The sequence below is a fragment of the Rattus norvegicus genome, chromosome 15 (assembly GCF_036323735.1).
Source record: "Rattus norvegicus strain BN/NHsdMcwi chromosome 15, GRCr8, whole genome shotgun sequence".
Taxonomy (NCBI): Eukaryota; Metazoa; Chordata; class Mammalia; order Rodentia; family Muridae; genus Rattus; species Rattus norvegicus.
In genome coordinates this window covers 56,822,491-56,849,291 of record NC_086033.1, presented here as the reverse complement: position 1 = coordinate 56,849,291, position 26,801 = coordinate 56,822,491, and the positions used below count along the sequence as shown (strand labels likewise).

The window sequence follows — 26,801 nt, the reverse complement described above, 5'->3', positions numbered from 1 at the left end:
CAGGAAAAACAAACAAACAAACAAACAAAAAACCTACTGTTTCTCAAAAGCATCTCAGTGCCCTGAGGACGCAATAGAGAACCAATACACACTCCGAGATAACTGTTCATTTTATAGGATCCTCTAAAAGGGACCCAGGCAAAAGAATACACATATCTCCAGTTTTTTTTTTTTTTCCACACAGTAAGATGTTAGCTTAGATCCAGACTGGCCAAAGTGTTTAGCAAACTTCGTGTTTGAAAGGAAAACCAATCAAACAAACAAAGGTCTGCAAAACGATGAAGACGCCTAGCACACATGTTACATCATCTAACAGTGGCGTCCTTTCACCAAAGGCAAATCTGAGGTCTCTGAGTAGGCTCCATCCCTAAGACAACCGATAGCATTATCTGTCGGGTGCTCCCGTCTCTGTTCTCCCAGAAGGCTTTTATCTCAGTTTAGCAGCAACAACAACCACCACCATGATGCAGGATGCCTAGAACCTGGGCGCTCACTGTGAACTTGGCTGCTTTCACACAAGCCGCTAACAGAGCGACAGCACTGCAGTTCATTCTGGCCCACAGAGGTTCTGCCAAATGGCAAATCCAATCACAAGGGAACTGGCCAACCGAACTGTACAGCAGGTGAAATAGAACCTTAAAGGCAAAGAGGGAGCACCCTCCTTTCTAAGAGAAACAGTATGAAGGAAGAGGAGGAGGAGGGGGAGGAAGAGGGGGAGGGGGAGAAGGAGGAAGAGGGAAAAATGAAGGAAGAAAGGAAGGAAGGAAGGAAGGGAGGAAGGAAGGAAGGAAGGAAGGAAGGAAGGAAGGAAGGGGAAGGGGAGGTAGCCGTACTTTCAAAACCAACAAATTAAATACAAGCAGTGCTAAAGTTATCTGAACTGAGTGAAATGTAGGCTTTCAAAATTTTATCCTGTGCTTCCGTCATCCCCATGTAAAAGACGTGTAAGGTATGGCAGAAGAGCTGACATGGGCATGGAAGACATACCAAACCAACAATTTAATTTTCATTACTATTTCATTTCCCTAAATGGTTGGAGCTATAGTTACAGTAATAGTCACAGAAGACAAAATATTTACAACTACAGAGATCACATATTAAACTGCCCTGGGTTCTGACATGGTAGTTGCCAGGAGAAACCTGCAGGGAATGACAAAGCATTTTTTTTAATTAACAAATGCACTTGCCTTGATTTTTGACTATGCAAAGCTAAGCATACATTTTAAACACATCCGTCAGTGAAACCGTATTCCAGTCAGTCTCAGCTTTTAAGAATAGAGAACCGGCTGCAGAGACTGGCCCCCACACCTTTATCCTTAAGAATGGAAACATGTCTGCTGTTTACAGAATATGAGCAATATACATTACTTGAGACAAACCTGGCCACCAGATTTGCCTTTCTGTCTGCTTCCTGTCCTTCTGGGAAACTAATCAATCTAAAGCAAACACAGGAGAAAACGGAATAAAACCCCTGGTTTGGAAACAGTTCCTAGTAAACAACAAAGTAATCTATATGACAAAACCACATACCAATACCCCAAAGGACAACAATTGTACAGTATTACCCAGACTCCTTTTTAATTATTATTTTCCCATTGTTTCAAAATACATGCTTGCTCTTCGGAGAAAAGGGAAGACTTGGTTAGTAAGCGAATCTGGAAGTCTCTGATTTCCAAAGGTGCTATTGAAATTTCCACAAGAAGAGAAATATATAAGGGAGATGCCTGAAAGGAAGTGCCCCTTACTTGAATTCTCAGTTGGATTTCCCCGCCTCTGTAATAGGTTCTTTCCAGTTTCTGTTCTCAAATCTCCAGAGAAGCAAGCACATATAATAGGCGAACATACGCGGCACATCTACCACTGAAGAGGGAGATTCACTGACACCACGACAAAAAAAAAAAAAAAAAAAAAAAAAAAGCACCAGCACCTGTAATCACAGCCAACCACCGTGACAGTGAGACCTGGGTGTCCTTTTAAAGCGCTTTGGAACCACTGCCTACAGCTCTCGTTCCCACACAGTTCCACTTCCACCAAAAACTTACTTTAAAGGCTCAGAAAGACGAAACAGGTTGCACCCAAGAGTCAAGAAGGAAAACAGAATGTGCGATTTGGAGACAGGGTATTACTGCAAAATGAGCAACGATGGACAGCTGCCCAAAAGTGTAGCGTTATTAGAAAATGCCAACCCAGACTCCAGACACCCGTATCAAGTCATGGAGAAAAGTAAGAAAATAATAGTGGCCACTGTTTTAAGAGTAAGAATAGTAATAACGATTGTCACCACAGCCTTCCGTACAGCTGCACGTGGAGCCACTCCTCCGGGCTCCACCACTTCAGCCTCTGGGCATCCTGCACTGCCCTCAGCAGAATCAGACGGCACTGGCCCAGGGTGGCGAAATCAGTGGGTGGATCGAGTGGGCGGGGTAGCTGGGCGGAGTGTTGAGCCCCGCCCCTTGTTCCTGGCACGCCCAACACTCGGGCGCCTGCGCTTCCCACCCCGCTCGCCGGGATGCGGGTGGGGGTGGGGGGGCAAATTGGGAGGGGGATCCTGGTTGGTGGTCCTCACTATGAGCGTAACTGGGCTTGGGGTGCTGCTAATGGAGCTGCGTCCTGCAGGAACATGGAGACCTAACTGAAGACCTCTCTAGACAGTCACTGGCAGCCAGGACTCAGGGACAAAGGAGATGGATGTGGGAAATCTGGTCTGTTGACTTGAAGGCAGGGTCCGTAGGAGCCTGACACTTGGGAGCCGGGGTGGAGTGGGGTGTGGGGGACCGTCTCCTTACCAACTAGAGAAGAAAACTTGTGGCGGGCGGGCACGCGCGGCCAGCCGGCAAATCAGGAGCGAGCGCTGGCCTGCAGTTATCTTTCGCGGGTAAACCGCTCTTCTGCACCGCACCAGGGTTCCCTGCCCGGCGTCCCGCGGAGCAGCACAGTGCCAGGCACTTTTGAGGTTGCCCTGAAAACAAAGACTCATTTTTTTGGGGGGGTGGGGAAGGAGGACATCTGGGGTTCTTATTTCCCTATTCTCTGGGATTCTCCGCCATCCTGGAACGTCTCATTGTATTAAAGCCTGTCTTATTTTTGAGTTGCGTAATTATGGACAAATTAAGTCAGCTGAGAGTTAAAACAAGCCATTGCCATACAAGAAAACAGTTTGTTTGTATAAGGTTAGATATTGTGGGATTTCAGAGGCCCTTTCTTTTCTTTTCTTTTTCCAAAATCGCTTCTGAATCTATACTGATATTTGGGAGATAGTGAATGAAATGTCGTGCCTATATTGGGGGAAGGGAGGTTCCCATTTAATAATTGAAAATGGCGTTGGCTGGTTGAATTTTGTTCCCACACGGGAAATGTTAGCAAGGTCTTGATTAATAATAGAATGTGTTTTATCTATATTAATTATTAATCTAATTTTTTTAAAGAAGCCATCCCTCCCCGAAGTAGCCCAGGCTGATGCTTCTGTCTCAGGCTTTCAAGTGTTGGGCTTACAAGTATATTCCCCAACTTCTAAAAAAGAGTGAAAAAAATCATTTAAAACTTATTTTTGAAGCATTTTTAAAATGACAGTTTCAATACAGGCTTAAGCATGAGGTTTAAGAAAGACAGAAAGTCTTCCACTCTTTTTTTTTCCCCTTACAAAGCTAGCCTGCTTGAACTCAGTATAGTAGCTGCACAGAATGGTTTCTGTAAGGGTATTTTCTAAGTGATAACCACTTCTTTTCAGTAACAATTCATTCTCGGGAAGTTCAGCTCTCACTTAACTGACAGCTATGAGAAAGAGAATTTATCACTCATTCAAAACCCAGCAGCACCCACTGCTTCTTCGAAGACCCTTACCTCCAAAGCTCCCTAAACTACCTTTAGTAAAGAAGAAAGTTCGTATAGTACAAACAGGTATGTACAGATCTGTGTGTTAACCTTGGTGTGGTTTTGTCTATAGAAGTCCCTTGTTTTATATAATTTACAATCACAGTAAAGACCGTTACTAGTAGCCATAAGGAAGAATGTTTATCGTAAAGCGACAATGGCCAAGAATCAGTTCTCTAGGTGTGCTCACTGATTGATCCCCATTCGTGGACTTGTCAGATGTGAGTTTACTCACTGCTAAAACGTATTTGAAATCTCCAAATCAATCGTTCTTTCTATGCATGGGAATGTGTGTTTAGGTGAAAATACTTGCCCAACACACATGTACCCAGTACCCACCTGGATGGTGCAGGATTAACTCTGCCTTCCTGTTTCAGACCCTGTAATATAAACATGTGTTCCTTTCCTGGGCTACTTAATTCCATGGTTTTGGAATTTCCGTGCCCCTCCCCCCTTCCTCTGCTTGGTTTATTCCCAACTGTAGCACTGAAGCTCATTCTAAGCAAAAGAGAGTTGGAATGTGATTGGTAGAGAACACCACATCAGATGAACTTCTTGACGTGTATAGGGCACTTGGCTGTGAGGTCTATGTTAACAAATCAATAATATATTCTATATATTAAGAAAGTATATTTAATTATATCTACATATTCAAATAATATGTCCTTAAATGCAGAGCATATAACCACAACAATAAATGTGTTGATTGGTTGATGAAAATGTTGAGAACAGAGTCTTAAAGGAGGCTGACCTTCTATTTTTCCCTAGGAATTTAGTGTAGGGTAATTGAGCACTGGCTAAGTCTTCACAAATAATGAAGACTGACTGTATTTATTAAGCGCAGTGTAGGAACTTGTGATGAAATAATTAACAAACCAGACCTTGCTCATCATCTTCTGTCAGGAGGGATAGGGGTCGGAGAGATGGTTCAGTGGTTAAGCACTGGCTGCTCTTCCTAGAGGACCAGGGTTCGATGCCCAGCAACAACTTGGTGCCTCACAGTTCCAGGGTATCCAGTGCTCTCTTCTGGTCTCTGCAGGCACTAGGCATGCATGTTATGGAGGCAAAAACACATGCACATTTCAAAATAAAACGTTAAAGATGAGTCGCGTTTAAATGTGACTTTATTTAATCCTGTCACACCTGTTTAATCCTATTCTTCGTATGTCTCCATTACCTACTGCTCTTATAAGAGCAATGATATTTCTTTGTCTTTCCCTTCTGAATTTCCTCTACCACTTGGCTTTACCGATTGTATTATTTTGATGCCAATGTTTACATTGTAAACTTTATTTATAATGTCAAAGTTATACTTTCATCTATGCCTATCAAAGGTGTGAAAAAGGCAGGAAATCCATTACCTCCAAATCCCACACAACCGTGGTCGTGCCATTTCTATGTCATCCTTTCTGTGTTTCTGTAATGTCCTGTGTTTCTATAATGACAAGCTGATCTGTAAACAGCACCCATGGCCATGCAGATTGATGGTTCCTTATCAGGTTCTGTGTTGGACTTTTCCAATGTCTTTTGGTTTAACGCCATAGTCCAGTGCAGAATTTCTCAACCTTGGCACTACAAAGGTTGTTTGCTTTTGGCATCTTGGAGAGTCTATGACCTTGACTGACATTGATCCAGAGTACTTTGTTCATAGTGGATGTCTGAGATATTTGCTCAATGAATGAACAAATGTAGTGGTTCAAGCCTAATTTATAAGATTACGTTAAAACACCGAACCACAATGTTCATACAGCCAAAAGTTAGAACATACCCTTCATCCTATAGAATTTAATGACTTTGTTTCTGCTTTACATCACCTTTTAGTTGGCTAGTAATAATGAGCTTCACACAAAATGAAGACCCAAAGCGACAGGAGAAAGCAGCACTGGACACATTAGGTGTCCATGCAGCCATACAGACAGGTGTGGTTAGCAGCTATGAGAAGTTGTTAGGGTAGGAGCGAGGCTTGAACCAAACCTTGTCTTGAAGTGGAATAGAAGAGGGGACCATGTGCTTTCTGAGAGCAGAGGACAGTACTGGAAAAGAAGGAATAGAATACCTTAAAACAACAACAACTAAGGTCATGGTGAAATGACACGGTTAAGGATGCTGGGACACCTTGCTTAGGTGGTAGGGGGACACCAGCTTCCCCATCAGTAGACACTCCTAGGAGTCCATACATGGGTCTCTGCAAGTCCCCTCAATTGGTTTGAAATATGCCCCTCTCCAGCCACCAAAAGGAGAAGGGAGAGTCCGAGAACAGGGCTAACGGATGGCAATGGCGCTATCCACTGTTCCTCTCTCAGAGCCTAGTTCTGTTCTCTTGTATAGAGAAGGAGGAGTTGAGACACTGGGTAAAGCATTTGTGTATCTTCCCACTGAAGTTCTGCCATAATGAATCAATTCCCTCCTCACTGGGAATTTATTGTAGTTAAGAGCAGAAAGATGACGCTTGACACTCTGTCCCATAGGTAAGGAGAGGTGCATCTGATGCAGAAAGGTACCCAAGAATTCATGCTCTGGGGATTCTGGACCTAAGTGAGGAGAGAGTTCTTAGCAGAGAAATAAAGACACAGTATCTTCTAGTCAATATCAGTGTGTCCCCAAGTCTGAAAGCCTGCTTTTATATTTTCATTTGGCGTTAAAAAGAAATGTTGCTCTTTACTTTAAAAAAATGGGATGGGGAAAGCTAATGATGAAAGAGTCATCTCATCAAAAGTCACTGTCACCATCTACACGATCGGAGTTTCCGGGACGACTGTTCCAATCTCTTCTTTATGTCTTGGACCTTTCCCCACCGCTTTTGTTTTTCCAAGAGTTGCTCCATCCTTTCCAAGTCGGTGAGCTTCTCAATTGTTTGCTCAGAGTGTATTCCTATCAGCTTGACAGAAGTCCCCACAGCTAAACAGGTCTGTTCTTAGAAGCTGAGTGAGCAATGAAAAACAAAAATCAGCCTTTAGCAGCTTTGTTTGGAGAGGTTGATAAATAGAGGCTAACTTCGCCCCTTTCCCCCTTTATCCCGCCTAGGCTCTGCTAGAGAACCTCAGGAGGCCCGCAGAAAGTTCGACACCGAGGAAAGCGCTTTAGTGAAAATCGACCAAAGTGTTTCTCAACCACAAAAACCTGCCAGCGTTCAAAACGTCTGTCTTGATTATGAGCATGATGAACCCGAAAGAGTGGTTAACATTTTTCCGCATCCACACGGTGTTCGCCGCCTTCATTGGAAGGTCCCAAAGAGCGCCGCCGGTTCCATGTTCATTCCACGATGTCTGTCCGCATCTTCCAGAGTTTTTAGGAAAACACTAAGCCAAATAAAAAGAGCCAGAAAGTCCTTGAAAAGCAAACAAGATGAAGATCTCACTAAAAAGCCATTTAGCAACACTTTAGTTATTTCCGAGGAGCTTTCCAAACCTTTACCCCCTTCTTACTCTAGGCTTATAGCCTCTAGGTTTAAGCACTCAGGTACAAAGTTTCGCCCTGCACCAAAGATTTCACACTATATTCAAGAGCTTCCTCTTCTCAAAGATGTGAAGGAAACAGTGCTTAGCCCCATATCCAGCGCTTCGTCTGCAATACCAGAACCAGAGTGGTCTGAACGCCCACTCCCTAAGACAACCATAGGTAAAGTGATACAGCTGAACACCGGTTCGCTCCCGCCTGCCCACTCTCTGCCAACGCCTGCTTTGCCAAGAAAACCTCCAAGGCAGATTATGATAGGTGAGTAAAACTGAAACGTGGTCTTCAGGAGTGGGGTCATTAAGAACAGAGGAGAAAGACAAGTACAAGGAGGTGGATAGTTTTTAAGGTAGGAAAAAAAAAGAGAGAACATTTAAATTAACATTTGGTACCTCAGCCTGGGAGTACCAGTAATCAACCTGTCCTTAGAGAGGTAGGGATGACAGCCTGGCTACTGTATCCAGATAGCATTGATGAAAGTTCATCAGAAATTCACAAAAAAAAAACAAAAAAAAACCAAAAAACTAGAAAGAAATCAGTGAGAAGGTGCCTGGCATTGCTCTACATAGGGCCTAAAGTCTTCAAGCGAGGATAAACAGCTATTTAGGGGGTGGCCTAGAGGATTTCTGAAGGAGACAGGAAGTGCTGACATGTGCACCCCAACCCGATGATGATGATGATGATGATGATGATGATGATGCTTATAATGAAATCACCCTCAAAGATATCTAAAAGTTGTCCTCCCCCCCCCCCTTTTATCTAGAAAATGCTGTAATGACTAGAAAGACAGAAACCCAGAAACCAGTTGAGAGTAAGTACTGGGTTTATACTTTCTTGGAGAAATTGTAAGATCATTCTCCCCACCACCAGTGTGTGTTATTTGGTTTGTGTAAGTGTTAGGGCACACGTGTGCCCTAACAAGTGTTAGGCCATTCACTGAGCAGTTATTCCTTACACATGGACAATGGGCCAGATGTTGTATGGATGTTGAGAATGTTGAAACTGATGTGTTCTTAATCCAGTGAGGGGCAATAGATGCATACTTTTCAGTCTCTCCCCCCACATGCCAGGCCCCATTCTAAGTGCCTGGACCTCAGCCATCTGACAGAAACAAGTGAGAACCATCTTTAGGGAGAGTTGACCTTGTTCTGCTCCCAGAGGTGGTAGCAGACAGGGCTCACCCCTTCACTTAGGAGGTGGAGGCAGGGGGATTGAAAGTTCAAGTCCAGCCTGGGCTACATAGTGAGGTCCATGCCAGGCTGTGCTATATACACCATTGTCTGAAAATTTACCCAACTTTAGATCTCACATGTGTATCACCTACAATCTGATGGACATAGTATGTGGCGAATGACTTATTACCAAGCATAGGAAAGCAAAATGAATGAAAAGTAGCAGAAACATATTAGAGTTCGCTGACAGATTCTTAATTGAGAGTTCTGCTCCTGTCCCAGTTTTGAGTCACTTCTGTTGGACTATTGTTTTTACCAAAATCAATAGTTAAGTCTACCAAAATGTGCATAAAACAGTGCCTGAAGGCACTAGAAAGTAGACAATGTGGACATAACTTGGATGTCCCAAACCTAGAGAAGCTTCTGGGTCAGCAGGGTGAGCAGGGAGCAAGCTGCCATCTTTTGTCGTAACTCCCCATCCTGTGTCCTCGTGGCATCCTTCCCTCAATAACCAGAGTTCACTACATTGCACTGTACACCGTTCTAAACTTTGTGATTACATTTTACTGTAATAGATTTGTAGTAAGTCCAGTCAGTTTCAGAAATTGAAGAACCTGTGGTTCTTCTGGAGGCTTCATTTATCCTTCCTGAAGCAGTTATAGACAATGTATAAAATGTGTTTCTGAGGGAGCTGAGTATAAGGGCCCACACCTTTAATTCCAGTACTTGGGAGACCAAGACAAGCAGAAGTCTACAGGTTCAAAGCCAGCCCAGTATACATGGCCTCAAAAAAGATTTTTGTGGTGGTTTGCATATGCTTGGCCCAGGGGGTGGCACTATTATTAGGTGTTGTGGCCCTGTTGGAGTAGGTGTGTCACTGTGGGCATGGGCTTAAGACCCTCACCCTAGCTTCCTGGAAGTCAGTCTTCCACCAGCAGCCTTCCGATGAAGATGTAGAACTCTCAGCTCCTCCTGCACCATGCCTGCCTGGACGCTGCCATGCTCCTGCCTTGATGATAATGGACTGAACCTCTGAACCTGCAAGCCAGCCCCAAATATATGTTGTCCTTTATAAGACTTGCCTTGGTCATGGTGTCTGTTCACAGCAGTAAAACCCTAAGACAATGTCTCTACAAGTAATATAGCAAAAAATAGTTGCAGGTTTAAAATATATTTCATAGAATTTCAAAAATATTTTCTAATTGCAGTTTGGTATATCCTTACACAGACCTTGTCTGATGCAAGCTAATATGCACAGGGACACGATAAAGCAAGCTTAAGTGTCGATGGTCTCTGCTTGGTTAATTGCTAGGTGGATTCTTGTTTTCTTTCCTTCTCCGTATGGAATCTATACATCGAGGGAAGAGGTCACCTGTATAGAGCATTGGAGCCGTAGATCAGGGGAATCTTAGGAAGGAAGTAAAGATGTTCCTGAGGAAGTGATGTCAGAGCTATGATTTTACAATGGCCATTATTTTGTCAACCAAAAAACGTTGCTTATTTAATTTATTGAGGAGGATTTGTAGTCTAAGTTTCTGGGTAGAATCTATCAGTGAGCATTCAGTTTTATTTTGTGAAGACAGTTTTGTAACAAGCAAGACACCCCATGTGGCACACAGGCCAATCCAGACTGGGAGGATGCAGGGTCCGGGGAGTTGATTCCAGGTGATCTGATTGCTAATCCCGTTGCTAATTCATCCTTGTGAGACCATCCAGGTCGCCTTGCCGTGGAAGTCATAATGCCCTGTGGTTTTATCTTTTGATATCTGTTTATTTATTTATTTAGTTACTCTGAGACCCACGAGAAGATTAGACCCAGATGCTCATGTTTTACGAGGGGACGGCTTTAAGGCTGTTGGAGCAACGCGCTCTGAAACAATCCTGGCACTAACCACCTTGGCCATAATAAACTGCCAAATATATGGAAGAAATGCACTTAATTTCAAGGTGGGTTAGACCTCCCTAATAGTAATGGCCCTTGGTGTTATCAGTTATTTTTTCCTTTAGTTTCCCCATGTAGGTTAGTCTTCATTCCACTGAAGGAGCCTTTCCTATTACCACAGACACGTCCCAGGAACACAGGCACATCATGTCGCCAAACTTAACTCACCCAAGTTTGTCTTCGGTTCACCAGTAAAGTTTAAACATTATTTCTTTTTTGATTTATTTATTTATTATATATAAGTAGTTGTTCAGACACACCAGAAGAGGGCATCAGGTCTCATTACAGATGGTTGTGAGCCACCATGTGGTTGCTGGGATTTGAACTCAGGACCTTTGGAAGAGCAGTCAGTGCTCTTAACCGCTGAGCCATCTCTCCAGCCCACCAGTAAAGTTTAAAAGATTGCTGAGTTCCAGAGAAATGACGCCGTTTTTTAAATTTTCCATCATTTATTCTGATAAATAGGATTGAAATTGTTCGTGTTTCTAGTTCACCAGAAGCTTCAGACCTTGTGTCAAGTCTAGTGTGAGGGTGGTCTGCACCAGACCGCCCAACAGGTGAATCACGGTCGTATTGGTTATCATTTATTAAACACACACACTGTGTTCCAAGCCTGTGCTCCTCCTACAACCTACAGTCCTCAGGGTAGACAACCTAATATTCATTTACAGATGCAAACATGGAGGTTGCAGGAAAATAGCTTGCACAAGACCTCACGGTAAGTGAGCACAGCTGTACTCCGAACTATTTGCACGTTTGTTTGCTTGTTTGGGACAAGGTCCCCTGAGCTGGCAGTACAGCTGAGGATGACTTTCAGTCCTCGTGCCTCCAATTACTGAGCACTGGGATTATACCTATCTCCACCATGCTCCACTTCCACACATGGTGCTCGGAATGGAACCCAGGACTCCATGCATGCTGGGTAAGAACTCTGCCAAATAAGCTACTTCCCAGTTTTCAGAACTCTTTGGCCTCGAAAATCTACACATCCTGTTATGTTTTTGTTTTTTGTTTCTGTGGTTTTTTTTTTTAAATAGAGGGTAGCCCAGGCTAGCCCTCAAACTCTTTTTTAAAATTTATTTATTTTTTGTATGTGAGTACACTGTCACTATCTTCAGACATACCAAAAAGAGGGTATAGAATCTCCATTACCATGTTTTTGTTTTGAAAAGAAAGAAAAGGGAAGAGGGGGAGAGAATCCTAAAGGTGAAGTATGTACTCTTTCTCATGTTAGTAAATGAGTCAGTTTCATCACCTCAACAGTCACATCCCCACTCAGAAATAGCTCCAGTTAGAGGTAATGCATCCTGTAGATCAGGACGGGCATCTCATCTGTAACGTATCTGGGTTTCAGAATGCTTGTCAAGTTCTTTCCTAGTCTCAGCTGAAGAGTGTGTCTTGAACAAGCATGGTACTGTGTGTAAGAGGCAGGAGTGGTAAATAATAGAGTAACTTAGCAACAAATAAAGCATCCACACACACGCATCAGCCCCCAGCATAGAGCATCCACACACACGCATCAGCCCCCACCATAGAGCATCTGTATACACATCAGCCCCCACCATAGAGCATCTGCATACACATCAGCCCCCACCATAGAGCATCTGCATACACATCAGCCCCCACCATAGAGCATCTGCATACACATCAGCCCCCACCATAGAGCATCCACACACAAGCATCAGTACCCAGCATAGAGCATCCACACACACACATCAGCCCCCAGCATAGAGCATCCACACACAAGCATCGGCCCCCAGCATAGAGCATCTGCATATATTAATGCATCAGCCCCCAGCATAGGGCATCTGCATAAACACATACATCAGTCCCCCTGGGAACTTGGCTTTCTGCCTGTTATGCAGTTTTTTTTCTTTTTCCTCCAATGGGAATTAGTTTTGAGGACTTCAGAGATATCAACAAGTTAATATTTTAGTATTGTCACATGATCTTCTGGGATTTCAGTGTTTGGGACTGTGGCTTTTAGAATTATTATCATCACTGATAAAGGTCTTAGAGCTAATAAATAAGTTCAGGAAAATTAGTAAGATCAACATACAGAATCATAGACTGTGTTTTTGTGCATCAGGAAAAGAAATGAGGGAAGGAGTCCACTAAACAAATTACCCATAGAACAATGAAAGCATAGTACCATCTCTTAAAATAAAACTAAGGCAGCCTGCGGAGATGGCTTAGTGGATAAAGCAGCTGCCGTCAAGCCTAAGGACCTTTGCTGTCACATGTGTCCTGTGGAACATACACTTATACTCACATCACACATATCCATCACACATATATGCAAAGAATAATGCGAATTGAAACTACACAGAATTTAAACATGTTATAACATAGATAATTTACTGTTAATAATTAACACCTTATTTTTCTGTTACTTTCCTACAGGGATTCTTTCTAGCGCAGTGTCCAGACTTAACATCTGTGGCTTTTCAATTGGTATACCTTAATTTATCATATAATGACCTCCACCAATTTCCGGGAGAAGTGAGTCTACTTTTTTATTGTCTATATTGTTAAATTTTACTATTGTAAATCAAAGTAGGTACCTTAAGATATCCTGAAGATATTGTAAAATAAATACATGTTGAGCTGCATTTAAACAGGCCTTACTTATTAGGAGTGAAGAACGTGTAACTAATTAGAAGTAAAGAAAGTGTAGCACTTTTTTTTTTGGAAGTTCAATGACTATAGCCCCAAATGCAGTGTTACACCAAGGTCTCAAATATTCTCTCATGGTTGTATAATGCATAAAATATAATTCGTTCTTCTGACTTTTAGTAACCTTTAAAATTAACTTACCCATGTGCTAATCAGAAAATTTAAAAAAAAAGTCTGGGAGGACTGAGGTGTAAACACATTGAGTCTGTCTCAATTCAGGCTAATGTGTCTTCTGGCATAATTTTTTAGCTGTTGAAATTTGTGGTTTTGCTCTGAGGTCTAGATATGTTGAGTTTCACTTGGCTTGAAGTATTTCTTCTTTTTTTTTTTTTTTTTCCGGGGCTGGGGACCAAACCCAGGACCTTGCGCTTCCTAGGCAAGTGCTCTACCACTGAGCCAAATCCCCAACCCCTATTTCTTGGTGTATCAATCTGGTCTGTCTTTGTTGGGGAGATGCTCTGTTCTTTAGTTGCTGTGGATCCTAGACAAGTGTGGTGGCTGTGGGTTCCCTGGTAAAGAGTGCTTCCTGAAGTCAGGGTGTGGAAAAAAGAATGAAGATGAACTAAGAAGTAAGGCCAAGAGGGGGTGTGGGTTAGGGCTAGGGGTTTGCATCAAGAGACAGTATGGTGGTTTGCTTGGCCCAGGGAGTGACACTGTTTGGAGGTGTCGCCTTGCTGGAGTGTGTCACTCTAGGGGTGGGCTTTGAGACCTTCTTCTTAGCCACATGGGAGCCAGTCTTCTCCTGTCTGCCTTTGGATCATGAGGTAGAACTCTCATCTCCTGTAGCAATACCTGCCTGGATGCTGCCATGCTTCCTGCCATGATGATAATGGACTGAACCTCAGAACCTGTAAGCCAGCCCCAGTCAATGTTGTCCTTTATGGGAGTTGCTTTGGTCATGGTATCTCTTCACAGCAATAGAACCCTAAGACATGCCAGAGTTCCTAGGGAATGGAGATTGGGGGGGAGGTCTTCTGCCAGCAGGCTACACAGGACTTAAAGGAAGACTGAAGAGATCTTAATGGAGGACAGGAAGGACAGTGAAAATCATCTTCCTGGATCTCAATCTACTTTGGCCACTGGGGATCCCTGGTAGAAAGAGTTTCTGGCAATTGGCAGTTGATGAAGGAATAAAGATGGGTTAGAAGGGAAGGCTGAAAGGGTTGGCAGGAAAGAGTTAAGTTGGGTCCATGCTATGGGTCCTCAGGCAATCAAAGCAACTAATTCTTAACCAATGAACCAAAGCAGAATCAAAAGGAAATTAGAGAATTTTGAAGATAAATGACAACAGAAACAGTGTGTCAACATTTATTTGGTGCATCTGAAACAGTGCTCAGGGGGAAATGTATAGCTATAAACGCTTGTGTTCGAAGGATGTATCTCGAGGTGGAAAACACACAGAGCCCTGCCTGCAGCAATGCATGAGTGAGTATGTGGCAGAAAGATGAGAAAGAAACAGAACAGTTTGTGCACTATGAAGAGAGGCAGAACTTGAGATGTGAGGGTGGTGAGGAACAACCTGATGTGAGTAGCCTGTAATACCGCCCCTGGCTATGGTGATGCCCTTGCCTACGCTGATGCCAAGGGCCATGTCTGGTCCATGGCCCTACAGCAGTATGGGTTTGTGTCAGTGTTTGTTGCTATGTTATAGCCATAGGCTATGTGGACATCCCTGGTGTGGGCTTCTGCCTGGGACCATGTTCATGTCCAAGGGTTACACAGAGTTGGCCCCATCTCATATCTGGGGTGGTGTGGGAGAGCTCGCTGCAGCATTTGGGAGAGTGGGCCTGGCACCTTGCCTGGGAAACATGGTAAGCTGACCCTGGTGGCATGAGCTTGGGAGAGCCGGTCCTGCCCCTTGGCAGTTGCCACAAAGTAGGAGAGCAGGTGGGCTGACCAACTCAGCTACAGCCCAGGCCCAGATCCGGAACTTTGAGTTAGCCTACCCAAATATCTACCCTGTCTATGAACTGCTGAATCACATGAAGGGGCCAGTCCTGAGGAACCAAAGCTGAAGGGTCCCATGACACAGGGCAGCAACAGGATATCCAAGAGGAGTCTGGTGAGGATCCAGTATTGACGGTGGAGCAGAAGCCAGAGACCTTGAACCAAACCAACAATTCATTGCAATGAACATTTGCAGTAAAGCTCTTTGGGCAAAAGGGTATACTGTGAGACATGTCTCTGTTTACGTGGTGAAATTGGATTTTTGTTTTGCTTTGCTTTGTTTGGGAGGTTTGGAGGGCAGAAGTCAGTATTGTTGGAACAAGGAGCTGAGTGGGATTGGGGTGCTTTGTGTGAAATTCACGAAGAATCAATAAAAAGTTTAAAAGAAAAAGAAGTACCTCATATCAACAAAATAACCTTTAAATTTAAGGCATTAGAAACAAGTGAAATAAACCCAAGATAGAATAAGAAGGAAATAATAACACTTAGTACAGGAACTAGAGAACAGGAAGTCAACAGAGATAAAGGCAAAACTGCAAGCATTACTACTTTGAAAAGATTAACAAAATTGACAAGGACTACATAGACAGAGCAAACAAAAACAAAACAAAAGCCCATGTACACACAGAAGGTTTAAACTCCCAAAGTCAAGAATGAAAGGTTTCTACTCACCCTACAAAACTAACAAGAAAGAACTTAGATTTTAAAATAACTATACTAAACTATTTTATAGCTTAGATGAAATAAACATTTCTACAAACATGTAAAAGCAGACTGCAAATGGAAAATATGATTTGTGAGAGATTCACCAATAATTTTAGAATTTCCCATAAAGAAATGTTTCAGTCTAGATGATTTCATGGCTGAATTCTATCAAATATCCATGAATTAAACCAGCTCTTCACAAATGTTTCCCATTTCTAACCATTAAACCAACAGTGTCCTACTAGCAGAAGTCAGCCACGACAAGAAAAATAACCCAGAGCAAAGCACCCTCACAGCTAGTATACTTGATGAGGGAAGACTGGAAGTTTCCCCCCTCAGATCAGGAACATCACAGAGATGGACATCCTGGCTACTTCGTTCAACTTTGCACCAGATCATCTAACCAAGGCAATTGGTAAAGCAGTAATATCTACCCAGATTCAAAACTCTCATGACTGCATGTGTAGACATCCTCAGTGCATGCTTTCAACCCACAGCGCACAAAGGCAATTTCCTCCTCAAGCAAGTGAAGCATCACCAGATGAGACTTATCTCAGGAATGCTTAAACAGCTCAACATAAAAAGGTCACTGTAAGATTAAAATACAAACGAGGAAAAACACAGCTATCTCAATAGAGATAGTAGATCATCCCTGGGAAATCCCAGCTCCTTTCATAACTCCTTCCAAAGGATTCCACTCAACATCTAGGAATAGACAGAACTTCAGACACAACCCTCACAGCTAGTATACTTGATGAGGGAAGACTCGAAGTTTGCCTCCTCAGATCAGGAACAAGAAGAAGATGAACATCCTGGCTACTTATGTTCAACCTTGCCCTGGACCATGTAACTAAGGCAATTGGTAAAGCTGTAATATCCAGATTCAAAATTTTTTTAAAAGATTGAATATATTTATGGATTGACAACCATTTATCCCTGTAAAGATATGTAAATGTTTTATCTCACAAAAGACTGCATAGTTTTATTAAAATGTTGAAATTATCCAAATCATGTTTGTAGAAAAGGAGAAATGAAAAGCCATCTCCAGTTGCAGATGATAGACATATAATAAGAAACCCAATAAAATATGGTTATAGTGCATGAGTATTTCTTGAAATGTTGTAGTATATAGAGTTAATACCAAAAATAATCAACTGCATTTTAGTATACTGTCGATATATAATTTTATATACTTGTCTATATAAGAAAATTGGTTTTCATTTAAAATCACAAGAAAAATAATGAAATATTTAGAAGTAGGTTTAACCAAAAACCATGCCTATACTGTGAAATTTCAATTAAAAATGTATATGAGACATGTGTAGATAAACAAACATCCCAGGTTCACTGGTTTAATGTTCTTCTGATGGTAGGACTTCCAAATTAATCTACAGATCAATTCAGTTTTACATTTTCATACAAAAACTGTTGGACATGAAATTATTATGAGATTGAAGTAATCTGAGTGTGGCACCTGATAGGCTACTGATGAACCTCAGTGAATTCTGCTCTGGAAATATTTCCTCCTCCCTCATCATAGCTTGATGGTCTTATGTGAAAATATGAGTTCATCAAAGTCTAGGACTTTTCAAAGATTGAAATATTCCATCCTTTCAGGAAAGCACTTAAAAACAAACAAAAACAAAACAACAAAACCCCTCAAAATAGTTTCAGGAAGTCCCTGAAATTGACTAGATCCACACACCACCACCCTGCCCCCAAGAATAAAAGACTACTGGGAGTCACCATCAAAGGAACAAAGCCTGAAAAGAAGATTCGGAGAAAGCCTAGCTGACTGGAAGAAGCAGAGGCTGGCTGAGCTGCCTGTAGGCTGTGCAGTTGACTTCAGATTCCCAGCTTTATGAGCTGTCACCCATGCTTTGGTGACTCAGTTGTTTTGAGTCATTTCTGCTCCTCACCCATATTCCTGTAAGTAACTCCAATAAAGCTCGTTAGACCTTCAGTGGCATCCAGACTTTGGTCTGTTGTGGGAGTATGTGTGTTGTTGTCTCCCCAGGTAACGCTTTGTCTCACAACAGTGTGTATGTATGTTTCTGTCTGTGTCTGTATATGTATGTGTACATGTTGGGGGGTATCCATAGAGGTCAAGAGAGGACATTGTATCCCATGGAGTTGTAGGCAGTTGTGAGCCACCCAACTTGTGTGCAAGGATCAGAACTTCAGTCCCCTTCAAGCATTAAGTTCTCTTAACCTCTGACCCATCTTTACAGCCCTGCAAGGACAATTCTTGAGTCAAGGACACATGAGAACAGTCATTTTACCATCTCAACATGTCATATTAATCCCATAATAATTTGAGGGCTTTGTTCTTTTAGCTCATTTTATTCTAATGAATTCATAACTTAAAGCATCACACAGCTAGATTAAGGAGCTTTTCAGAGCCCATGTCACAGCGAACTCCTCCACTGTTGGTTAGGAGCACCACTTTAAGGCCAAGAAGCCTCACTTAGGGCTTGGCATGCCCATTATTAATCACTTCTTTATTGGCTTCTCCACCACACATTCATGCACCCCAGAAAGAAAAACCAGGCCCTGTCAGCCAATATTCCTACCAAGACCACCACATGTAGTCTTAGATCTAATGCATCATTCTGCTCTCATCAGAGAAGTGTCTTCTTACAAAGTACATGGCAATTAACACAGACGCTCAACTGATTCTCAGCTGCAGAGAATAAGACTGAAGTGCTCAGCCCTAAATGAGAGGCTCGCATCGTACCTCTCCCTCTAAGGCTCAGAGACCTACATAGAAGAGGGCGGTGGAAAGGTTCTAGGAGCTACATGTGGTGGATGACTTCGTAGAAAGAGTGTTTCCCAGCAAAACTAGGGCAGACGCACAGGTGGACTCAGAGAAATCATGTCAGCATGCATAAAACCTGGGCAAACCCAAGCCAAACAAGATCCCAGCATGGAGAAAAGAGGTGGGCACGAAGTCCACCCCTAACTGAGGTGATTGGAATTTGATAATTGCTGGGGGAGGGAAAGGCAGTTCTCATTAATGGTGTGACTCCTAGTAGGCCAACTATACCCCAGGGCAGGCTTCAAGTACAGGAGAGTAGTCTCGCACAAACGAGACTCAGTGGTCAGAGACAGAGACAGAGGGTAAGTGCATATAGTGGGTAGGAAGGTGGACATGGGGGCAGGAGTTGGAGGATTTGAAGGTGCATGAGCATGATCAAACTTCATTGTATGGAATTCTCAAAGAATTAATCAAGTCACCATTTAAAAGGAACAACTATGGCCATTGAAATGACAAAGGCTTAGCATCACAGTCTCCTTCATGACTCAGATGTCCTGGCTTCCTCCTTAACACCCAGTGTTAACCCTGCCTTGTTCTCTCTCTGAAAATATTGAGACAATATGAGCTAAGACGCTTCTCTATACTGATCTTACTGTATTGGTTTAAAGCATTTATAGGAGACACATGTGAGAGGTTGTGTTTCATTTCATTTCAGTTAATGTTTGCCTTTTCTGTTCCCCAGGTACTTTATCTTCAAAACCTACAAGTACTGAAACTGAGAAATAATCCTATCAGAGAAATTCCTTCTGAAATTCAGCAATTGAAGTACCTTAGGAAGTTCACCATTGCCTTTAACTTTATTACATCGCTTCCTGCTGGGTAAGGTTGATCATTTGAGGTAGTAGACACAGAATTAAGGTTGACACAGAACTAAATTATTTGTACATATTTTATTTAGTCATAAATTATTTAGTAAAGCCTCAATTTACCCTTTGAAAGTGGCTAGAAGAATTTTGATTACCTAAGCATTCTCCCTCTGCTTTGATTAACAGACTCATTTCTTAATCTGGTATCAAAAAATATTCTCCCAGCTACACAGAACACAGTGTGGCTCTGATGAATCCCAATATAATGACCAGCAATTAGACCCCGGTGCCTACCCACTGATGGTGCTTCTGAGCATGGAAAGCACTTGAGTCTTTTGGTTTAAATATTAGGATGATGGCCTAAGGGTCTGTAGAAAGTAATTTGAGCATTCTGGCCCTCAGTGTTCTAACCTATAACCTAAGGAGATTGGCCTATACAAAGACTAGGAGAATGTGGTAGCTGTGTGTTGCCTGGAAGGAAATTCTGCTGGAATCCTGGTAGGTGTGACCACTGAAGTTTCCAGATAAAATGTGTCTCTGTGTATTAGGAGCTGACACTTAGGAATGGGGATGGGCTAGGGGAGTCTACAGGAGGGCAGAAAACAGGGTGATCCACCAGGATCTGAGGGTGAAGAGAGACCATAACAAGTGGTCTTCTACAGAGCTGTGGCTGAGGCTGAGAGATTGGATTCGGAGGATTCAAGGGAGAGGTGAAGATCTGCAGCTAGCCTACCTACTTCCCTGACAAGACTAGCCTGTGAGTTCTCAGGGAATTCCTCCTGGAGTTGGTAGTTAGGATAGTGGGATAAGGGAGGGGAAGGAAGTGGGAAGGAGACGAGCTCTGTGGTCCACTGGTGGTAAAGAGGAACTTCCTGAGGTTAAAAAAAAAAGTATGATCTTAAGTTTAAAAGATAGAGTAGATACTATAAACATTTTTCTTTACAGGAGTGAAAAAGAAGTTGGGGGTTGACCACTGAATCAAAAAGGATTTGCTTACTGTGATGGTTTGTTAATGCTCAGCCCAGGGAGTGGCACAATTAGGAGGTGTGGCCTTGTTGGAGTAGGTGTGTCACTGTGGGTGTGGGCTCTAATACCCTAGTCCTAGCTGCCTGGAAGCCAGTATTCCGCTAGCACCTTCAGATGAAGATGTAGGACTCCCAGCTCTGCCTAGAGACGCCACCACACTTCCACCTTGATGGACTGAACCTCTGAACGTGTAAGCCAGTCCCAGTTAAATGCTGTCCTTCTAAGACTTGACTTGGTCATGGTGTCTGTTCACAGCAGTAAAACCCTAACTAAGACACTTACAGTTTCCAAATCAATGTCAACAGTTTCTCAGAGAGAAGGAGTTTAGATTAACTGGGGTTCATTCACTTCTGATTTATTCATACACTGGATAGATAGAAATAAAGATGTAATTTCTGGGCTCCAGAATCTCATAGCTGTGCAATAGGACAGGGTCCAAGAAGTAAGCTGACACTCAGAAGTATCAGTTCTTCCAGTTGGAAGGATTTGCAGAAGAGTACTGTACACGAGATTACATTTGTTTTACAATTTCTAATACGAGAAGAAAATGACAAAAGAGTCACATTTGGGCAGATGCAGCCTGACATTTGGAGAAACGTAAGAACTATTAATTCAGATACTTTTAGCAAATAAATAGTTAATAGGGAATTATGGGATGGGGATGACAGGCAACTCAGGAAAGTAGTCAAAGGTGGGACCATGAAGATCTTCATCTGCATGCTGAAGTAGTGGGAGGTTAGTAAAACCCTGTGTTCACAGTGCTTTAGGCATGCAATAAATATTCCAAGTTTGTGTGGAAAGAGGCAGATTTTGAGGATAGTATATACACAATGGGGGTAGGGGGGGTGGTTCCAAGGATTATGATCAATATCATACTTAGCTGTTTAATAGCCTTCAAAGGTGGTTTCTATTTGTACCTCATAGGAGAAAAACTCACAGTGCTGTGGTTATGTGCCATAGAGCCATTATATCTTTTACTTCTTTTTTTTTGGTCATTTATTGATGGGGAGAAAAATCAAAGGTATCCATTGGGAAAGTCAATACACTCGGGTTGAACAAAGACCTCAGAAGTCCATGTCCACATCAAACCTCAGAATGTGACCTTACTTACTTGCAATTATAATATGTAAATGAAGTTTGTCAAATTAAATGGGGCCATCCTGAAATCAGAGACAAATGCTGCTGCAAGTCAGGAGATGGCTGGGATTTCAAAGGACCCTGGGAAGCTAGGAGAGACATGAGAGATGTTGCATGAAGCCTCCAGAAGGACCCAGCCCCTCCAACAGCAGGATGCTGGAGTTGTGGTTCCTGAACTGTGGGGACAATGTGGTCCTGCTGTTTCCAACTACCCAGAGTTCAAGCAAAGAACTAATGTAGCAACCGAGAAAAACATTCAGATGATAAACGGTTCTTGGTTATGTTTTGTTAAGTGAGCATTTTCCACTCCAAATGATGTCAGCCCAGACTTCACAGACAGCAGCATCTTTTTCAAAGGTGTTCATGGAATGTATAATGAAAAGAAGTTGATGTAACTCTTGGTGTCGTGGGAAAATATTTAACTTGTAAATGTCTTAATTTCCAGGGACAATGAATAGTCACTTTCATAACTCACTGTTCTTTCTATTTAAGGTTATTTTGCCTGAATTATCTTGAGGAGCTTGATGTTTCCTACAATGAGATTGAAAATATTCCAAATGAAATCCAGAAACTCAGGTATTTGCAAAGTAATAGATACACAGTAAATGACCATTCCGTTAAGGACTTTTGGTAATGACAAAGACCTTAGTCTTTTCATTTGTTTCAGTCATGAAATAGAATTTGTGAATTGTAGGGTTTATTTTCAAATGTATTTGAACATCTAGTATGTAGTTCTGCAAGATATATTTCCAATGATACTTTTAAAAGTAAAATATAATAAACTTTTAACAGAATAACACATTATTTTGGTTCACTTTCTGGTGTGGATATATATGGTTCTTATACATTTCAGTGTCACTACACACACACACACACACACACACACACACACACACACACACAGTCAAATTCTTTTACAAATTACCAAAAGCCTTGACTTTACCTGTGTCCTTATTGTTTTAGGACAAGGTCTCACTATGCCTCCCTAGCTGATCTGCAAGTCACTCTGTAGACCAGGCTAGCCTCCAACTCACAGAGCTCTGCCTGCCTGTGCATCCTAAGTGCTGGGATTAAAGGTGTGTGCCACCTTGCCTGGCTCTGTGTCTTTCTTCTGCTGTGAGTGTGCAATGGTAACTAGTAGGGAAGATGTTTTGTTAGGACCTTTAAGATTTTTTTATATAGACTTGTCACGGCACACACGAACACAAGCTTGACACATTCATTGCAGTCGTTTTGAGTTACACAAAATTTTGTTGACAGTGTTTGTTTTTCATTTTAAAATATATTACATGGGCTAGAGAGATAGCAAAGTGGTTAACAGCATTTGCTGTTCTTCCATAGGACCCAAGTTCAGTTTCCCAACACCCACATTGGGTGGCTCACAGATGCCTGAAATGCCAGTTCTAACATCTGATGTCCTTTTCTGGCCTCTAAGGGCACTTTACACACATGGTATACATACTTACACATACACACACACACACACACACACACACAGTCACACATACACAGTCACACACACAGACACACATACAGACACACACAGACACACAGACACACACATACACACATACACATAATATAAATGATGAAACTAAAATCTAGAACATTACATACTCTTAATCATTCAAATCTTTCAACAACTTTGTTTTTAATCATGTGTCTGTCTGTGCATCTATGTGAGATCTTGTGCATGTGAGTACAGGTGCCTAGGAAGGTCGGAGACGTTGAATTCCCTGGAGCTGAAGCTGCAGACAGTTGTAAGTCAGGTGACATGGGTGCAGGAAATGGAACTTGGTCCAAGTATGTGCTCTTAGCTCAGCAGCATCTCTCCAGCTTCGCAAATCTTATTTTATGCCCTTCACAGCAATCTGTGTTTCACTTAACTTCTCTAATAACTGTCTCTAAGGATTTCATGAGCATATTTCTATACATAATACTTCTTTTATTTCCAAAATCATCTGATTAAAGTAAATACAGAATAGAAACGGTGTACTACTATTTTAGACTAATTTTAAAAATCGAACTATGTAACCAAATCCCATTATTAGTTCTCACTGCCCAATTGGTTTTCTTGGAACATAGTCACATCTTCAGAAAAATACGAAGATGTCTTCCTCTGGTTTTCTAATGCTGCTACCACATTTTTTAAAGTTTCATGTGCTAATTCTTATATTTCACTAGGAGAATCCAGCCTATGCAAGGATATAGTTGGATATAGTTGGATATAGTTCGATGGATATAGTTCACTTCCCCATGTATTTACTTTACCCTGCACCTGTTCCTTTCTTGTCAGTGATGTGTTCAGGATACTGTTCCCCCATCCCACCCCCATCCCCACCTCCACCTCCCCTCACCCCTGCTTTATCCGTTTAGGTGCTTGACCTTGTTCACCTAATCTGTTTCTAGCTCCCTTTGCATTTCCAAATGTTCCCTTTCCTCTTGAAATGGTACAGCTCTTAAGTGGGCTTAGGAAGTCAGTGCTCCTTGGGCCGTGACTGTAGCTGTGTTGCAGCTGGTGTTGCATGCCAGGCATCAGGCTTCCTCAGCTTGTAGGAAGCAGCAGGGTTACAGCACATCTGGGATGAGGGCTGAGGGCTGAGGTGTCTCTCTAGTGCACTGTTGGTGACCAGAGTTTGCAGTTTCTCTTCTGAGATTCCTTACAGCTTTTCTCCTGAGGGGGTTTATCCCAGGTCTCCACCACCTCTTGCTATTCCTCTCCATCCACTACCCTCTATCTTGCTCTGGAGCTGACATTCTGCTGTCAGTATTTTGTATCTGCCCTTCCTTGTCACCCACTCAGCCTAGACTACTGGAAATAACCAAGAAGAGTTCATTGAAGAGAAGCCCTTTATCAGGCCTAATGGTCAAAACTCATGGAAGGAAACACAAGAGAGTCTCTTCCCAGTGGATTCTCTGAGCCTGAGCACCCTGCTTATACAGTCCCCCAAAAAGGGAAATTTGGAATAATCACAGCCATTTGTTTGGAACATTGACATCATTGCCCCTTAGCACCAGACATGGCAGTAGGCAACTTCCCTTTGCTGCACTGTTGGCAGAAATGTTTCCTCTCTTGCGTAGACTTCAGTGATACTTGAGAGAGCAAAATATCTAGTACAAACTATTTTAAATAGCCCTGGCTGAATCTGCACCTAAACCAGGGTCATCACCAAGATCATCCTATATCTCCTCTGAGTCTGTGGGATGCCCAGATGGCTGATGCTGGCATGGGGGTGATGGCCTATGTGTCTGACAGTCAGCCATTTTGGTCCAGGCGCTCAGGTCAACAGCTGCTAAGTAGCCAATCTTCCCCTTTCCCCACATTTTTACTTAAAACAGCAGATCTCAGCCTGCGGGTTGTCACCCACTTGGCAAACCTTTACCTCTAAAACTATTTACATTAAGATTCATACCAGTAGCAAAATTATAGTTATGAAGTAACAATGAAAGTAATTCCATGGTTGGGGGCCACCACAACATGAGGAACTGTATTAAAGGGTTCCAACATTAGGAAGGTCGAGAACTGCTGACCTAAAGAAACACAAAAATAAGAAGTGCTCACAATATACACTTAATACTGACATCATTAGCACTAATACTGACTTCAAGTGTCTTAACCATGCTTAAAACTGACCCATCCCCCTAAGGGGAGACTGAGCACCCTTTCATCTTACTCATTCTCCCCTCACAGGTCAGAAGGGTTAAGGGTTTTTTTTTTTTTCAAAGCTTCATTTATAATGGCATATATCCCATTTGTGAGAGCTCTCCCTCAAAAACCTACTAATTTCCTAGAGGCTCTACCTCCAGATATCTTGGGAGTAAAGCATTCAATGTTAGAACTATAGAGGCATTCTGAGTGCTGCCAGGAGCCCTCCTCCCATCCCAACTCCATTCTGTGGTGGAGATACATGGCGCAAGCCAGCTCTTTTATTAAGGTCTCTCCAGACATGTTGTTAGTCATGCTTCAGCCTGCTTATAGGAGCTCCTCTACTATCGCCATTCCCACATCTTGGTGCAGACCCAAGGTATGCCTAGTTCTGTCCTGCTGCCCCTCAGTCTTTTCTGCTAGCCCATCCCCATTCCTTTATGTCACACCTTGACCCACAAAATAGTCTCTAATAAAGATTAGTATAAGACAGCCACCACACGTTCAGAGAACAACAGAAAACAAACAACAGAATATCTACCCAACAAAACATTCACATCAAGAAACACTTCAAATATCATAACTCCAGATGCCTAGATCCCATTGCAAAAACCACAAATGTGAATATCCAAGACTATGCACGTCCTTCAGAAGCCAGCAACCCTACTGCAATATTCCCTGAGAAAGGCAATTTAGATGAAGCACAATATATGGACTTCAAAATAGCAATTTTGACTATGCTCAAGGACCTTAAATAGCATATGAGTAAGAACCTTACTGAAGGGTTGGGGATTTAGCTCGTGGTAGAGCACTTGCCTAGCAAGCGCAAGGCCCTGGGTTCAGTCCCCAGCTCCGAAAAAAAAGAAAAGAAAAAAAAAAAAGAACCTTACTGAAGACTGTAAAAACACAATCATTTGAAAGACATAATGAAAACAATTTAAGATGTGAAAGTAGAATTTGACAAAGGATCACTAAATCACTAAAATAAAATTCAAATTGAAATAAAACTAGAAATGAAACAGCTAGATGGCAAACGAAAACCTTAGAGATAAGCCTCCCTAACAGATTATAAGACAAAAAAGTCTGGACCTAAAATATCGTGGAAATCTGGGAGACTATGAAAAGACCAAATCTACAAATAATTGGTCTAGAGGAAGAAGAAGGCCAGAAGAGCAGAAAATATTTTTAAACAATTATAGAAGAAAATTTCCCCAATCTAGAAATAGAAATACCTATCAAGCTACACAAGGGCAGATATAAATCCCCCATGACACATAATAATAAAGAGACACAAACTAATAGATATTAGAAACCAGGATCCATCTTTCTGCTGCATCGAAAATATGCACCTCACCTTGAAGAATCGGCATCGCCTCAGGATAAAAGGTATTTCACAAGCAAGCAGGTAGCGCTATTTTAATACCTGACAAAATAGACATCAGACAAATTAATCAGAAGATGTACGGAAGGACACTACACAATCATTATAGGGAAAATCCACCAAAATTAATAAAGAAACAGTAATACACACTGAGGAAAAGACAGCATCTTCAAAAAAGTGATGCTTATTAAACTGGATGGCTGTATACAGAAATTTTTAAAT

The 26,801-nt window shown here is 42.2% G+C and overlaps 2 protein-coding genes across 5 annotated transcripts in view; one reads left to right on the top strand and one right to left on the bottom strand.

Annotated features, from left to right (window-relative positions):
• The window catches only part of Lcp1 (lymphocyte cytosolic protein 1), a 107,716-nt gene extending 104,799 nt beyond the window's left edge, over nucleotides 1–2,917 (bottom strand). Inside the window, exon 1 of the mRNA XM_063274316.1 lies at nucleotides 2,787–2,917. The gene's annotated coding sequence lies outside the window, so the exon portion shown is untranslated. The remainder of the gene's footprint in view (nucleotides 1–2,786) is intronic.
• Nucleotides 2,461–26,801, top strand: part of Lrrc63 (leucine rich repeat containing 63) — a 37,203-nt gene continuing 12,862 nt past the window's right edge. Inside the window, exons 1-8 of one of the 4 annotated variants that reach the window (XM_006252326.5) lie at nucleotides 2,461–2,723; nucleotides 3,728–3,897; nucleotides 6,895–7,584; nucleotides 8,087–8,134; nucleotides 10,282–10,442; nucleotides 12,841–12,939; nucleotides 19,266–19,402; nucleotides 22,045–22,128. In XM_006252326.5, coding sequence (XP_006252388.1) covers nucleotides 3,774–3,897; nucleotides 6,895–7,584; nucleotides 8,087–8,134; nucleotides 10,282–10,442; nucleotides 12,841–12,939; nucleotides 19,266–19,402; nucleotides 22,045–22,128 — 1,343 coding nt within the window. In that variant the 5' untranslated portion in view covers nucleotides 2,461–2,723; nucleotides 3,728–3,773. Of the gene's footprint in view, nucleotides 2,724–2,816; nucleotides 3,171–3,727; nucleotides 3,898–6,894; nucleotides 7,585–8,086; nucleotides 8,135–10,281; nucleotides 10,443–12,840; nucleotides 12,940–19,265; nucleotides 19,403–22,044; nucleotides 22,129–26,801 lie in introns of those variants that run through there. The other 3 variants (NM_001024803.1, XM_006252325.5, XM_006252327.5) reach the window with 3 other exon arrangements.